The sequence below is a fragment of the Hyperoodon ampullatus genome (assembly GCF_949752795.1).
Source record: "Hyperoodon ampullatus genome assembly, chromosome: 19".
Classification (NCBI taxonomy): domain Eukaryota; kingdom Metazoa; phylum Chordata; class Mammalia; order Artiodactyla; family Ziphiidae; genus Hyperoodon; species Hyperoodon ampullatus.
The window spans coordinates 10,184,472-10,201,851 of NC_136932.1; the positions used below are offsets into that span (position 1 = coordinate 10,184,472).

At 44.7% G+C, this 17,380-nt stretch overlaps 1 protein-coding gene across 1 annotated transcript in view; it reads left to right on the forward strand.

Annotated features, from left to right (window-relative positions):
- Positions 1 to 17,380, forward strand: part of MYL4 (myosin light chain 4) — a gene marked incomplete at its 3' end in the record, with an annotated part of 28,942 nt that overhangs the window by 5,444 nt on the left and 6,118 nt on the right. The window contains exons 2-3 of the mRNA XM_079725424.1: positions 12,331 to 12,487; positions 15,557 to 15,584. Coding sequence (XP_079581550.1) covers positions 12,331 to 12,487; positions 15,557 to 15,584 — 185 coding nt within the window. The remainder of the gene's footprint in view (positions 1 to 12,330; positions 12,488 to 15,556; positions 15,585 to 17,380) is intronic.

Sequence of the window (17,380 nt, forward strand, 5' to 3'; positions counted from 1 at the left end):
GAGAATTCCCAAAATGTGACACAGAGACACAAAGTGAGCAAATGCTATCGGAAAAATGGTGCCAATAGATTTGCTTGATGCAGGGTTACCACAACCTTCAATTTGTAGAAGGTTACAAAGCAAAATGTAATCAAACAAGATATGCCTGTACATGATGGGTATTCATCCTTATTTGTTTAATGAATGAATAGAATAAACTCATTCTGTTCCTATTATTATTTTTAAAAAATTTTTATTGGGGTATAGTTGCTTTACAATGTTGTGTTAGTTTCTGCTGTACAACAAAGTGAATCAGTTATATATATATATATCCGTATCTATATCTATATCTATATATATAGATATCCACTCTTTTTTTAGATTTCCTTCCCATTTAGGTCACCACAGAGCACTGAGTAGAGTTCCCTGTGCTATACCTGTTCCTATTGTTATTTTTTGTTTATTGATTGATGTTATGTACTGAATATTTATGTCCCCCTCCCCTCCCAATTAATATGTTGAAGCCCTAACCCCCAGTGTGGCTGTATTTGCAGATGGAGCCTCTAAGGTTAATGAGATCATAAGGGTGGAGCCCTGATCCAATAGGATTAGTGTCCTTATAAGGAGAGACACCAGAGAGCTCACTCTCTTTCTCTACTGCCCTCCCTTGTGCATGCACATCACCATGGAAATGTCATATTAGGGCATAATGAGAAGGCAGCCAACTACAAGATAGGAAGAGAACTCTTACCAGATACCAAATTTGCTAGAATCTTGATCATGACTTCTAGCCTCCAAACTATGAGAAAATAAATTTCTGTTGTTTAAGGCACCCAGTCTGTGGTATTTTGTTATAGCATCCTGAGCAGACTAATACAATTGGTTATTCTATTTATGTCTTGTCTCGCTAAGGGAAGGCCAAGTCTTATATTTCTCTATATTGTTCTTTGAAAAGCATTACATATTTAGTAGATGTTTAAAAAACATTGACTGAGTGATTAAAGTGTAAGCCTTGACAAATATTACTTCTTCTTCCTAAAGTACTTTTCCCTTTCTCTTTAACTGGTTAAATTCTACTCATCCTTCAGGCCTCAGCCTTAATATCACCTCCTCAGAATATTCCGTGTGCTACCTAATCTCAATTATTAGATTCATCCTATCTTTTTCTTTTTTTATAAAATTGAAGTATAGTTGATTTACAATATTGCATTAGTTCAGGTGTACAGCAAAGAGATTCAGATATATATCTATATCTATATCTATATCTATATATATATATATCTTTCCAGATTCTTTTTTTAACTGTTTCTTTTTTTATATATAAATTTATTTATTTTATTTATTTATTTTTGGCTGCATTAGGTCTTCGTTGCTGTGCGCAGGCTTTCTCTAGTTGCGGTGAGCGGGAGCTACTCTTCGTTGTGGTATGCGGTCTTCTCATTGTGGTGGCTTCTCTTGTTGCAGAGCCCAGGCTCTAGGCATGCAGGCTTCAGTAGCTGTGGCTCGCGGGCTCTAGAGCTCAGGCTCAGTAGCTGTGGCGCACGGGCTTAGTTACTCCTCAGCATGTGGGATCTTCCCGGACCAGGGCTTGAACCCGTGTCCCCTGCATTGGCAGGTGGATTCTTAACCACTGCACCACCAGGGAAGCCCTTTCTAGATTCTTTTCCATCGTAGGTTACTGTAAAATAATGAATATAGTTCCCTGTGCTATACAGTAAATTCTTGTTGTTTGTCTATTTTTATATATAGTAGTGTGTATCTGTTAATCCCATACTCCTAATTTATCCCTTCCCTCCCCTTTCACTTTTGTTAATCATAAGTTTGTTTTCTACACCTTGTGAGTCTGTTTCTATTTTGTAAATAAATTCATCTGTATTATTTTTTAGATTCCACATATAAGTGATATCATATAATATTTGTCTCTCTGTCTTACTTCACTTAGTATACTCTAGGTCCATCCATGTTGCTGCAAATGGTAATATTTCATTCTTTTTTATGGCCAAGTAATATTCCTTTATATATATTATATATATATACATATACACACATATCTTTTTATCCATTCATCTGTTGATGGACACTTAAGTAGCTTCCATGTCTTGGCTATTATAAATAGTACTGCTATGGACACTGGGGTGCATGTATCTTTTCGAATTAGCTCTATCCTACTGTTCTCTCTCACAGAGTCGTCATTCTTTTCCTTCATAGTATATATGGTAATTTTAATTATATTTGTTTACTGTAAGTTCCTTGAAGGCAGGGACTTTGACTCTCCATGATATCCCCACCACCTAGCACAGTGCCCTATACAAATATGAAGAGATATTAAAATATTATAAATCTATAAACATTTTTGGAATATCTGATGATTGAATGATTTGACCACTTAACATATCTCTTATTGGTCATAACTTGATGCTTTTTTGACTCCCCCTTTCTGGACCCAGAGAACATGCTGGCCTTGCCTACATGTCCTTGAGGGATTTAAAGTCTAGGCAGTGCCTGAAGTGTTGAGGCTAATCAGAAGATGCATCTTGGCTAGGAGGGCTATGCAGACTCAAAGGGAAAGAGATCAACGGTACGCAAATTAGCTTGTTTGGAGTGGAGGCTGTATAAACTTGGTTGAAATGATGGTGTTGGGGACAGTTGATAAGCTTTGGGTTCCAGGCTGATGACTTTAGACTGATAAAATAGACCAAGGGAGCTGCTGGTGGTGACTGAGCTGGGGAGTGACCTCATGAGAATGGAATTTGAGAAAGATTATGCTAACAGCTGAGGATTGTGTGAATTGGAGGGGAGAGTAGGGACCAGGAATGCAGCAGAGAGGCTGCTAGGGAGTCTAGGCAACTCTAAATTTCTATTATGATAGGATCCTAGATGGTTGAATCTGAAAAAAAGATGGAAAATGGAAATGGTTCCGAATTACTCATTTATAGTGAGAAATATTCTTATCCAATTCCTTCTCCTGAGGGCATTAAGATTCTAACCGGAAGGCAGCTTGGTGACTATAGACTTCAAACCAAAAGAGCTAATTGAATGATCTTACTGGCTATTATCTACTTTTCCTCAGAAGGGACATATATGTCTGACTGCTAGAGAAAAAATATCTGTATCATTTGGAGAGGACACCAACCAAATAATAGATTCTTTATTTCTCCCTTTTCTAGTTTCTAGAGAGACTTTCATTGTTCTCTAAATAAATTGCACAACAATGGATTAACCACAGACTTGATTTATTCCAGTCTTGAGTATACACCATAGTGGTCTTAAATAGACTTTGTTATTATTCTTGGTTTGTTTTTGTGTCACAAATATTTGATTTGGGAGATAGGTGATAAGCTAGGTTTAAAACATATTGAGTTTGAAGTGCCTCAGGTGAGAAATGTCCAAAGGTCAATTGAAAACATGAAGCTTGAACAATTTAAGAAAGAAGCTGGCACTGGAGATATAGATTTTTCAGGTAGAACCAAATGCTTTCTTTTTGGGGTTATGTTATACCTTGTAAAACCTTTGTGAGACTATTTATCATTATATTAAAACTCTGTTTATATATCTGCATCCTCCACACCAGACAGTGAGCTCCTTGGGGCCAGTGGAGGACTCTCACTCATCTTAGTAAACATAACTGCCCACTGTGGGTGCTCATTAGGTGTTAGTTGAATGAGTGAATGAGAGTAATGTAGATAAAGGAGATAAAGGAGAGGAGGGTCAGTGACATCTTTGGTGTTGTAAGTACAGCAGAGAAGGCCTAGAGATATCTGAGACCACAGATCTAGCCACAGACAAGTCACCAATGGAGTGCTAGGGGGGAAGTCAGAATTCAAGAAGTAAAAGAAGAAGCTGGTGGAAAGGGAAACCGAGAAAAGAGAATCATCTTTAGCATTGAAAGCACATCCCCAAATGCTGAGAACAAGTGCCTGCTAGGAGTTTGAATCACCTCCTCCTTACTGAGAGCCATCCACGCTGTAGGCGCCAGGCCAGCTCTTTCATTGATGCCTTCTTGCTTCCATGATCCCTTGGGGGCCAGGCCTCTCCCAGAGGGAACCCCTATCAGCAATTCCAGCTCCCACTGTCGCCTTAGTGTCCTGGGTTCTTGTCCCAGGTCTGCCGTGACTCACAGTGTGACCTCGGGCAAGTCACCCCCTTTTCTCTGGGTCTCTAAAGCCCCTTGCAGCTGTCAGGATGTCTGGAAGAATGCAGTTTGGATGACTGGTGAGGATTCCAACTTGCTCTCTGCTGCTTTTCATCTGTAAATCGCTTTGCCAAACACCAGCTGTCCTGCGCTCTGTTTTCGGTCCTCAGGCAGACTCTAACCCACCTGTCGTTGGGCCCCCGCAGCATCCTCCTCCCACAGTTCAGTTCGCAGATACGTCACCAGGCGGCACTGCCTTGATCTCTGCACAGAAAATAGCTTCAACCATTTAGGCTGACTGTTGAGTGATGAGGCCAGGCATATGTAGCACTCTCCACCTGAACTAAAACAGCCAAGGAAATGAAGTTTGAGGACATGATTTAAGTGCTCTGAGAGCCGGTGCTACCATGGTCCTTGAAATTTTTATTTTAGACACCTTTCTTCTCCTTTTCTGCCTTTACCTTGGGTGCTCTGGGCCTTAAGGGTCTCTGAGACTTCAGGTGACTCACTGCTTTTTTCCTCCTTCCTTGGTGGCAAGGAATCTTAGATACAGAGGACTGGGTTAATCACTCTCCTTGATTTATAGCCTTCTTTCATCAATGGTTCATGCAAGGTCTCTCTTGTTTAATTGTTTATTTATTCCCTTTTATCTCATTACCCTTCCCATCTAAACTATGCTCTTACAACGTTAGGCAACTATCAGATATTTTTCATGTGTATTTCTTTTGTTTGTATGTGTTCTTGAATAACAGGTAATGTTTCTAGTATGCAAGTATTATAAGATTTTTAATATATTTTATTCCACCTAGTGTACCCAAAATGTTATTTCAAGATGTAATCAATAAAAAATTACTAATGAGATATATTACATTCTTTTTTCTTTTTTGGTCCTAAGTCTTCAAAATCCAGTGTGTGCTTTACTCTTATAGCATTATCTCAATTTGAATGCTAAATTTTCATCATAAATATTTGATCTGTATTTAGATTTCATAAAATTCACAGTTGAAAAGTAGATTCATGTACATGAGTTGTTCCAAACATACTTTAAAATTTTCCAGTAAGTGAATCAAATACCAAAGAAATCATTTTCTTTTAATATTTGCATCCAAATTGAAAAAATTGCTTCATTTTAGAATTGATTTGACTTTGAAGCAAAAGCATGTCAGTTTCACAACTATGTGCAAGTTAAGTAAACTTACCAATTCTTGTGTCAATCAGAATTATTAACATGAATTCAAAGAGATATTGCATAAATTGGAAAGCAACTCTAAGATTTATTAACACAAGCAAAACATTTAAACTTTTCTTGTCATTTTTGCAGCCAATTTACATAGGACTGTTGATTACAATTAAAATATCCTGTGTGTTTATGTTAGAAAAATGTGTATTGATTTGCATTATGAGAAGTTTCAATTTTAGCATAAATTCTTGTACCTATCTAGCTAAGTCGCAAATAAGCATTTTCTTTCCTTGGAGCTTCAATTTTAGCTTGTTCATATACAATACCATATCACTGAGATTGTATGCATATATTTTTTATTTATAGAAATATTATCGTGGCTTATACCTCAATTTCTTACTTATCACTATGTTTCTTCTGTGTATGTATCTAATCCTTTGTTTCTAACTGCTACACACTCTTTCATGGTGCATGGTGCATCTTACCCAGGCATTCCCAGTGATGGAGACCCAGATTGCTTCCAACTCCTGCTACCACAAATCATGCTGCAGACATCCTGTTCATGTACCTTATGAATTCATGTGAGATTTCTTTCAGATGTATATTTAGCTTGATTGCCCTTCTAAATCACAAAGCAGTATTCCTTCTAGCCCCCATATTTCTTAGCTTTTCTATTTTTTCTTTTTTATTATTATTTTTTGGCTGCATCAGGTCTTAGTTGCAGCATGAGGGGTCTTTGTTGAGGCGTGCAGGATCTTTCGTTGTGGTGTGGGCTCTTCACTGTGGCGCACGGGCTTCTCTCTAGTTGTGCCGTGTGGGGTTTTTTTCTCTCTCTAGTTGTGGCGTGAGGGCTCCAGAGGGCATGGGCTCTTTAGTTTGCAGCTCGTGGGCTCTCTTGTTGAGGAGCACGAGCTCAGTAGTTGTGGCACACGGGCTTAGTTGCCCCGTGGCATGTGGGATCTTAGTTCCCCGACTGGGGATCGAACACATGTCCCCTGCATTGGAAGGCAGATTCTTTACCACTGGACCACCAGGGAAGTCCCAGCTTTTCTATTTCTTTGCCTTTCTTTTTTCCTTCTGGGAGACATTCTCTCTTTTGTCTTTCAATTCCCTAATATGTTTCCCAGCTGTGTCCAGTCTGCTACTTTTCATATCTATTGTGTGCTCTATTTTAGTTATTTTTATACCTAACATATTGTTTGTTTTACTAAAGTTGTTTTTCTTATTTCAACTATTTTTTAAATTTTTATTTATTTATTTTTGGCTGCGTTGGGTCTTCACTGCTGCACGCGGGCTTTCTCTAGTTGTGGCGAGTGGGGGCTACTCTTCTTTGCAGTGCGTGGGCTTCTCATTGTGGTGGCTTCTCTTGCTGCGGAGCACAGGCTCTAGGTGCATGGGCTTCAGTAGTTGTGGCACACGGGCTCAGTAGTTGTGGTTCGTGGGCTCCAGAGTGCAGGCTCAGCAGTTGTGGCGCTCGGGCTTAGTTGCTCCGTGGCATGTGGGATCTTCCCGGACCAGGGATCGAACCCGTGTCTGGCAGGCGGACCCTTAACCGCTGTGCCACCAGGGAAGTCCCTCTTATTTCAACTATTATAATTTTCTCTATGTTTTGTTTCTGTTTGGTTCTTCTTTAGGTTTTCTTGTTCTGGTGTCGTATTGGTAATACGTTCATCTCTTTAAGCATGTTTATTAAGCTACTTTTAAAATCTTGGTCTATCTGTTGTCATCTTTCTACTTAAGGTACAATCTGTAATCAAGTGGGTTGTATCCATCTGAATTAGTTGTGTTCCTCACCTGTCTTGTTATTTGGCCCATGGGCGCATAGGTTGCTCTGTTCGACAATGTGTACCAGTGCCATTTAGCTCAGGGGGTGAGGGTCAGGGGTGAATGAGCCATAAGACTGAGAACCTCAAGAACCAAAACTCCCAAGTCAGTCAGACCCAACCTCACTAAATAACTCCCCATGTCAAGGCTTCACCTTTTGCCCCCACCTCCCAAGGGAGAAGCAACCTTACGGGAAGTACTTCTTAGATTGCAGTTCTCCTGCTATGAGAGTTTAGGGGATGAGGAGGGGAAACAACTGTCCAAAGCTCAGTTTCCCCTCCTATTTTTTATTGGATCCTCACAAGCACAGTGAGTCTTCAGTGCCCTGATGTTACTCTTACCAGCACCTGGATCAGCGGTTTGAGTCATGAAGGTGATGGCACATCACTGTTTGTTCTAAGACACTGGCGGAGGAAAAGACAGATGAGAACCCCAGAGATCCTCTTCTTTTTTTATCATTCCACAGCCATGCCTGGCCACCTCCTGCCGTAAACCAAAGCCACCCCTTTACCACACACCACACCAGTTCAAAACAGGGCCCCCCTTCACCCAAGGGGTATCTCACAGTTTTCTTCATTTCTTAGTGTTTTCTGTTTATAATTCTTTCGTAGTTGACCTTGGAGAGGGAGCAGCAGTCACACTGGTTCAGTCAAGCTTAAGGATTTTGAGTACTTGCTTTGTGCTAGACACTGCTCTAAGTGTAGCATCTGTATTAACTCATTTAATCCTTACAATCACCCTGTGAGGTTATATTAGCAGCCCCATTTTACAGACGGGAAAACTGAGACAGAAAGAAGTTAACTAGCTTGCCTAATGGACAAATCAATCAGGACTCTAACCCAGAACTCTTAACTCCTGAGTGGGCCCTCTTAACCTCTCCCTTGTGGCAGAGCCCGATTTACCCAGTGTCCTCTACAGAGACATATAAATGTAGTGTTGGCCAGGGCTTCGCCCCATGATGTCTAGCTTCTGAGACACTGTCTGGAAGAGGCAGGGGGAGGTGACAAGAACAAAGCATTAACAGCCAGGCATGCTGTCAGCATCATTTGATCCCAGGCAGGCAGGACACAGGCCCTACATGGTTAGAGGTGAAGGGAGGAGGATGTGTGAGTGTGTGGAAGCCCAGCCCAAAGGAGGGCTGATGTCAGTTCTCGTCTGTGCATTTGTCCAGATTTGACACGTGGTGTAAGCTGATTGGTGTGAAATTCTGTTCTGCGTTTTCCATCTGCTGAGTGTGAGGTTCTTCCAGTGGCAGCATTCAAGTGGCTGGAGCAGCTCTGGCTGGGGACCCCTCGATGCCTCCCCAGAGGCAGTAGTTAGGCTACAAGTACCTGCTACTATGCTTGCCTCTTTATACTTCTGCCTCTTTCTTCCGGCTCTCTTCCTTTCCTTTGCTCTGATTGGTCAACCCTGCCCTAGGTCCTGTGAAGGGTACTCTAGGTGGATGAAATTGGAAGGTGAAAGTCAGTGGCTGTGAAGCAGAATGAGGACCATAAGAAAGTGGAAGCTCTGACTCCAGTTCTTGGGGGTCTCATGAACTGTGGGCATCGTGGGTTTTAGTATAACAAGGCTAGTGTCAGGTATCGTGATGCTCGACACAGCTCCTTCTGGGAAACCACAGCTCCCCTCTCGTAGCTTCTGAAGCGCCAGCCACTTTTTTAGCTGGGGTTGCTTAAAGAGAATCAGAAACTGATTTGAGGAGCATCTCCTCCCCGACTGAGGTTTCAGGCAGGCAGGTTCCTCATCTGAGTGTCGCTGACAGGCAGGCTGCCGGGCCCCAGGGACCAGTTACATGCTTTCTGAGCCACAAATATTTCACACTGTGGGTTCCCAGCTGCTGTCCTTCCCCTCCCCCATTCCCTTCCACCTCTTTCTCCTTCCTAAACCCACACCTTACAGTCAAGTTAGCCACGGCCACCTTCCTCGTCCCTCCCTCCCGTGGGCCCCTCTCCTGGTGTTCCTTCCGGGAAACCTGAGACACCAGAGCACACCTCTAGCTTCCTCTGGCCCGGAAAACAAAGTGAAATTGACAGCAATGATGGTTTCCTATATGCCAGAGATGGTTTGTGGTGTCTAATTAACATTATTTCATACAAATCTCACAACAACTTGAGAAGGAAACATGTACTGTTAAAGGTCCTGAGGGTCCTGGGCCCAAGATTTAGAAATGGCAAAACCAGGATTCAGACCTATGCTTGTCTGCCTCTAAAGTCCACACTCTTTGCATGTTTTCAGATCCTCCAGCCCCATTCTGAATTCCCAGTCTTCTAACCTCAGAGCTCTGTTCCCAAGCAGTCTGGATATTTTGTTTCGCTTTAGAATTAAAAAAAAAAAAAAAAAAAAAAAAAAAAAAAAAAAGAGGAGAAAGAAGAAAGAAAGAAAAAGAAAAGAAAGGAAAAGACAGAGTTACAGCTGCCTGTCTTTTGGGGATTATATTTCTTCATAGAATGACTAGAATACCTTGTTTTTCTATTCAACATCTCATCCACTGGTTATTTTTGAACTTTTAAACCATGGAACTATTTCCTACGAAATGACCATGGGACCTCCAGTATATAAAACACCTAGGAGTGGTTCTGTTTGAAGTGGCAGGGGATGGGGGAGCCCCAAGACCTGGCTCCTCTGTGTCCCTGACAGCCAGAAGCAAGCTAAGGAAGCCTTAGGTGTCTGTTGAACACATAGAAAGCTCCTGACACTCTCTCACTTTAGAGATGAGGAAGCTGGGGCCCAGAGAGGGGAAGCGGCTTGACAGTCAGGACTAGTAGTGTCTGGCTCTTGCAGCTTCTGGCCTGCAGCTCTCTACAGTGTGGGTATCTCTGCACCTAGTCCAGGAAGGGGATGCGGGTGGGGGTAGAGAAAGAGGAGAGGCTGGGCTTCCTCTTTCCTCCTTCCTCATCACCAACAAACTGAGCTCCCAAGCCCCTTGGGGAAGGAGGATAGTAGGGAGAGAACAGCCGGGGAATACTGAAGGGTGCAAGCAGAGGCACGCGGGAGCACGGGACAAGGAGTCGGAAGGAAGAGGAGGCTGGAGAGGGGAAGCGGGGAGGGGAAGAGAGCCAAGGAGCTGCCGGACCAGCCCAGGACCAGGACTGGCCTAGGGTTTGCTTCCTGGTCTTGCTCTAGGGTCCCCTTGGGCAAGACCTGCCCCCCTTTCCTGCCTCAGTTTTCTATGAAGGCTTCTCTGCTCACCGGCGGTGAGAGCACATACAGGGTACAGGAGGGGCAGGGTGGTGTACGAGCACTGCACGCGAGCAGCCGGGCTTAGCTGGCGCGGCTCCACCTGTGAAGAGCTGAATGTCTCGCCGTAGAAGTCTCCTGGGCCTTAGATTCCTCATCTGTCACACCAGACGGGATGAGACGATCTCTAAGGGTCCTTTTGGCTCTGAAAGATGTGGGACCTGGAGCCTGTGCTTAGGGAACCCAGAGAATGGGCACATGTGGGCTCCAGGGCACCAGGCGTTATGTGGTCTAGCAATCTTGTTTTCTTTGTTTGTTTGTTTTTAATGTATATTTTAAAGTCTTTGTTGACTTTGTTACAATATTCCTTCTGTTTCATGTTTTGTTTTTTTGGCCGCGAGGCATGTGGGATCTTAGTTCGCCCACCAGGGATGGAATCCTGCACTCCCTGCATTGGAAGGTGAAGTCTTAACCACTGGATGGCCAGGGAAGTCCTTAGCAATCTTGTTTTATGGGAGAGGAAACTGAACCTAGAAAGGCAAAGTGACTTTTCTGCTTCTCTCAGCTTTATTTCTCTTCATCCTCTGAAATGTAGAGCCATACACTTCAGTTCAAAGCAATTCTGTGCAGTGGATAAGCTTTTTGTTGTTGTTTTTCTGAACATTTTTTTTGACTTTCAACTTTTTTAAAAAAAATAAAAACAGTACATGCTTGTTGTAAAGACTCCGTTAATACAGGAAGTGAAGAAAGTAAAAACTGCAAATTGCTGTCATCCTCCTGTCCTTACCCTTTGAGTCCTTAGGGGTATCTCCTGTTAACATTTTAGTGGTATTCATCCTGACCTATCTGATGAACCCACAGATGTGTGTGTGTGTGTGTGTGTGTGTGTGTGTGTGTGTGTGTGTGTGTGTGTGTGTGTGTGTGTCCCCATGGGATTATAATATCAATGATTCAGGCACAAACTTTAGAATCAGACACACCTGGGTTCTAATCCCAGTTTATAGCTAATTAGCTGAGTGGCCTTGTTACTTGACCAGTTTTAGTCTCAATCTCCTCATGTGTAAAATGGGAGTAATAATATCTACCTTATAGGACTGCAGTGAAGATTTAAGGAGATTTTGTGTGAATGGCACTTAACTACCAGTGCCCGATACACAGTAAGTACTACACACACACACCACACACACACACACACACACACACACACACACACACACACACCCAGGGGGCACAGAATGAGTTAGAGGTACAGTATATAAAAACGAGACCCAAGTTTCCTTACCTTCAGTCACATTGACTTTCAGCCAACCTCTCTGCTTCTCACCCTGGCTCCACGGCACAAGTTATGTGCTCAATATTTGTTGAATGAATGATTTAAATTGTGGGGTGGACCCAGGGATTTGAGGTCTGTGGAGTTCCCGGGGAGCCTGCTCTGGGAGATGCAGGGTTTCACCTGGTGGATTGGGAGGGTGTGGGATAGTGTGAGTTGGCCGGACCAGCTGTTGCTTCAGGGCGCCAGGCCGGAGAGTTGAACCTCAGGGCAGAGCTGAGGCCCCAGAGTGGCTCTCAGCTTAAAGGATCTTGGCTTAAAAGGAATGTGCAGTGGGCTGCCTCTGTTCAGGAGGGACTAAAAAAAGCCTTGCCCTCCCCTGGGCTTTGTGAGAGGGTTATCAACTGCTCAAGTCAGCTCATCTCTCTGGCTGGACTCTGACATTTTTGAGAAGGTCTGTTTCCCTGGCCCCTCTGGGTGTCCACTGATTGGCAGGAAGGGGTCAGCCTGACCCAGAGGTGGAGGTCGTGAGGAGTGTGAGGTGTGGGGGGAGGGGGAGGGGGAGGGGGCTGGTAGCCCCAAAGCTGGTGACAATGCACAGTTGTCAGCTGTACCCTGCTGGTGTTTCTTCCTTTTATAGTCAGCAGCAGTTGCTCTTGCGATCACCCAGCCCCTCCGTGGGGGCTCCTGCCCAGGATAAAAGGGGCGGGAGGCAGCCCAGTCTCCCGTCTCATCTCCTGGGCGCCGCATCTCTTGATTCCTTCCTAGGTCTCACCTCTGCGGAAGAGCCCAACAAGACAACATGCCTCCCAAGAAGCCTGAGCCTAAGAAGGACGCGGCCAAGGCAGCCTCAGCCCCAGCCCCGGCCTCTGCCCCACCTCCTGAGCCTCCCAAGGAACCTGCCTTTGATCCCAAGAGTGTAAAGGTAAGTGAGTCTCAACCACTGGGATGGGGGTGGGGATGACATTCAGGACCCTCTTTGCCCTGGAGCTCAGAGATCTACTTCATGGGGGCTGGACCGGGGTGAGGGCTGCGGTGTCCATCCCCTGCTCACGGTCCCATGGGGCGTGGAGCAGGTGTTGGGGCTGGTGAGGGCCATTTTGGATTGCAGGCTTTTCCCCTCAAGAACAAGTTTCTGCTGTCTGAGGAAGCCCTGCTCTCTCATCCCAAATTTGCCCAGCAAAGTTGGGAATGGCAGGGCGGTACAACCAACCAACCATCTAAACTTTCTTTAAGGCACTGCGGGGGCCACCATAGTGAAGTAAAAAAGACTGTGTGGTATCTTATGGAGAACAGACACAGAATGATAACTTCCAGTGTAACTTGGAGTAGGTGATATAAAGAGCGAGGGAGCACTGCTCTCTGGGCGCTGGGGTCTGGGAAAGGCTTCACCTGCAAAGACCCTCGCACTGGGTGGGTGGTGAGGGCAGGGAGGCCCTAGATAAGATGAGAAGAGCCTGCTTCTCTCCCCTCTTCCCCACCCAGGTGGACCCCTCCTTCTGTGCCCTTAGCCTGGGCTCCCATCTGGAGCATGCAGTGGCCGAGCCTAGCCCAGGCCGAGACCCTCCCTCTAACCTGCTGTAGGAGCTGGGCCAGGCTCCCTCTGCCGCCGCAGCCCTCTTGCCTCTCTGTCCCACCGCGCTCGCCTCACCCTGAGAGGCTCCTCTCCTTGGAGCTGGTGTAGATCCTGCCTGCTGACTCAGTCATTTTAGGCCTCCCAGCTATCTGGCCCAGCTGCTTAAGGAATGGAACGGGGAGGGGATGGGCCAATGAAGCAGGGGGTCAGAGGCCTCTGGAGACTGAAGCGGTTTTAAGCTTTGGCACCAGAATGTAAGAGGTCAAGTGGCTACTGGTATGAAGGGCTATTAATAGCAGGTTGGGAGTGGTGGGCCCTTGGGCAGGGCTGGGGGTGGTGAGGAATCAGATCAAAATTAGAGCTCAGGACCTGGTTCTGTGACAAAGAGGAAGAGAAACTAGCCCCCAGAGCTCTAACTGGATGACCCTCCCTGGCCCTCTCAGGATACTTCCTAGTACCCACAGCCCTGGGAGACCCTGCCACTGTGCCCAGAACCCTGGGGTTGATCTATGGTACTCCCTACAAGGGGCGGAATTTAAGCAGAACTGGCTTGGCCAAGAGATGGGACACTCTGGGGAAACTGAGGCACAGGGTAAGACCTTGAAAGTACCTGAAGGTTTTCTAGGTCATACATCGCTCCCTCTCTGGGCAAAACCTAACTAGAAAAGCTGACAATCTCGCCCTTCAGGAAACCTGGATTTCTGATTTGTTCTGATAACGCACTGTTCCCGCGGGACAGCCTAGTCTGGACAAGAGCTGCCTGGTGGTATCATCTGAGTGCCTTCTCTTTGGCCTATCACTTCCCTCCATCCACCCACCTTCCCCAATTTCTCACATCTGGTTGCAATTCTCTTTTCCATGTCTGGATTTTCCAGTTCTGGGAGTTGTTGAAATTACTTTAAAGTGGAAAAAAAAGTTAGGTATTTTTCATGAAGACTATTTTCACTATTATTATGCTTTACCCAGTTCCTTTGCTTAGAAGATTCTTTGCTCAAAAATAGAGCAAAAGTAAACTTAAGCCCAATGTGTGTGGTTATGACCACATATTCAGGTGTTACGTTGTTATACTAATTTCTCTTACACGTTTAATCCTGGGGCTTAAAGCATTGCAAAGTAAGGCAAACTGCACCGTTCCCCAGAGGGTTCATTCAAAGCATCCTTTACCCCATTTAGGGGGTTTCTTCAACTTTCTGACGAACCCTCCCCTACTCCTTCGGCAAAGTCCATTCCTGGGCACAGAGAGTTCTCTTCCCAACACGGTGTAACCCCTCTCCTGCTCTCCTAGCTCGTTCCAGCCACCTCCAGGGGTCCTCATTAACGAGGTCAGCCTCAGATGGCCACAGAGCAGCGGAATCAGGACTAGGAATGGTGGCACACAAAGAAGATGCTGCAGGATTGGTTACCACCACCAGCGGAGAGGGGATTGGAGGGGGTGGTGGTGGTAGATAAGGACCATGAAGTAACATGCAAGATCCTAAATTAAGGGCTTCCCTGGTGGCGCAGTGGTTGAGAGTCCGCCTGCCGATGCAGGGGACACGGGTTCGTGCCCCGGTCCGGGAAGATCCCACATGCCGCGGAGCGGCTAGGCGCGTGAGCCATGGCCGCTGAGCCTGTGCGTCCAGAGCCTGTACTCTGCAACGGGAGAGGCCACAGCAGTGAGAGGCCCGCGTACCACAAAAAAAAAAAAAAAAAAAAAAAAATTTAAAATAATGACTAATGCTTGTTCATTGTCATTCATCTTCAGAGCCTTCCACCTTCTTCTTCTGTACTCAGATTGGAATTTAGGGGGGAAAACCCAAAATTTACTCCTCTCAACAAATATATTTTGAGTGCCTACTCTATGCCAGGCATTTTCTGGCAAATCCCCTGCCCTGCCGGGACCTGGCTTCAAGGAATCACAGTACACATAAAGGCATGACAGGAAAACAGTTAGGAAGCATCCAGGGCCCGCCTGAGAGGGATGTGTGCCGAAGGAGGGGCTGGGATGGAGCGGGTGAGGGAAGGCTTTGTTGAAGGAGGCGGGTTGAAAGCCAGCATCAGGTAGAAAGGGGAGAGACTGAAGGGGTGGATGAGAAGGCTGTTTACAGCCGCTGGGACGGAATTTACATTCGACCCAAAGGAATTATAATAGGGTGTCAGTGTGGGTTCTAGAGTTATTCAGAGTGTTTCTCTTTCCCTCTCATTTGGAGCCATCACTTAACAAGTGGTGCTGAGAGAGCTTTGGAGGCGGCATTATTTGACAGCCTGTCAATTGTGGCCCAGTTGTCAGGAGGCCGGTGTTTGACTCGCAGCCCGTAGTCTCCTTCCGTCGTCATCAGTGTCTGCTGGAGGTGACCCGATTGCTGCGGAAGTCGCTTCTGCTTCCTTTGGAAGGCTTTAGCAGTCCCAGCCCTCATTCCTCTGTGTTTCTCTCCACAGATAGACTTCACTGCTGACCAGATCGAAGGTGAGTACTAACAACCCCACTTATCCCACCACACTCTCTCTGTTGCGCTTCCTGGGGAGGAGTTGTTGTCACCACCATAATAGTAATCATCACCATCACCATCACCACCCTCATAATCACCACCATCACAATCACCATCATCACTGTCACCACCATCACTATCACCGCCATCACCAGCAACATCATCATCTTCATCATTGCAAACCCGTATCTGAGTCAGGGTACACAAAGGCGTGACTGGAAAACAGTTATGCAAGATAGCAAGTATAGGTGTGTTCTCTGCTCACTTTCACCTACTACATGTTATTACTTAAGCACTTTACGTGGATTAGTTTATTTAATTCTCACCGCAACCCTGTGAGGTAGGGACTATCACCACCCCACTTTACAGGTGATAAAACTGAGGCACAGAGAGGTTGGGTGGCTTGCCCAGTCTCACACAGACAGTTGGTGGTGGAGCCAGGATTCTAACTCAGGCAATCTGATTCCAGACTTGAGTTCTGAACTACTCTGCCAGACGGCCTGGAACATAATAGATGCACAGCAAAAATGCCTTTTTTTCCTCCACTCTATAATCTCCTATCCAAGATATTTAGAAGCCCTCATTTCTGGTTTGTTATTGGAAAGCCCTCCTTAGGTTACCAGCTCCCTCTCCCTGCATCCTGAAGTCTGCCAAGATGCTCAGCCCCTAATGGTGGCAGGACCAGTGGTGACTTGAGGGTGCCTTAGTCCACCTGTGATCTCCATCAGCCCTTTTCCGCCTTTGATGAAGACAATTTGTTTTCTCAACTTAATATAAATATTATTAAGTGTAGCTTCAAGACAAGCCTCGAGACCTCGCGCCCTCCAACTTAATTGTTGCCCCTCAGCCCTCTTCTGTAGGAGTCTGGTGTTTTGAGAATGAAATGTTTCATCAAGTGATATCTACTTTACAGCTGGGATCCACCTTGATTGCAACTTATCCCTTTGTTTCCCCCACCAAATGCCTCCTAGACATAAAATCATAGGAATTGAAAGGGACCTTGAAAGTTCACCTGATTCAACCCCTTGATTTTAAGCACAGACTATATTTTAAAAAATTAAACTAATCCATGAACATGGTAAAAAAAAATCATATACTACTTTAAAATAAATTAAATTAAAAATATTTTCCCCTTGCTTTCCTCGCATACTGATCCCCTCTCCCCAAAACAATCATTGTTAATGGGTCTATGTATCCTTTGATAAAAAAAGTATATAATGTTATACCAGTATGTATGCATGTATGTGTAAAGTTTATACAAATTGAGTCATGTGGTGCATACTGTCCTGCATCTTTTATTTAATATATATTTGGGTTTAACAATATATAACATAGTACGTATTATTTAATAATATATTTAAATATCTTTTTATATTTAACACCAACAGTTCTACCTCATTCTTTTAAACAGTTATATAGATTCTCACACATGGATGCACCTTTTAATCCAATCAGGCCCACATTGATAGACCTTCAGGTTGTTTCCAGTTGGGGGAAATAATGCTTTCCCCAGGGGATCTTCCTAGCAATGAGTCAAAGGATATGTGCATTTTAATAGTTATTGCCAAGTTTCCCTCCAAAAAAGTGATGCCAGTTATCCACCAATAGGGCATGAGAGATGGCAGATGCATTTTGAAACAAGTGAACTGAGTCCAACTCCATTTTTACAATACCCTGTGGACAGTCACTTTCCATCAATAGTTTGGAGTGCTGTGAAATTCTTAAAATAAATTTCAATGCATTTTAGTTAAATATATATATACTCAGTGTATAT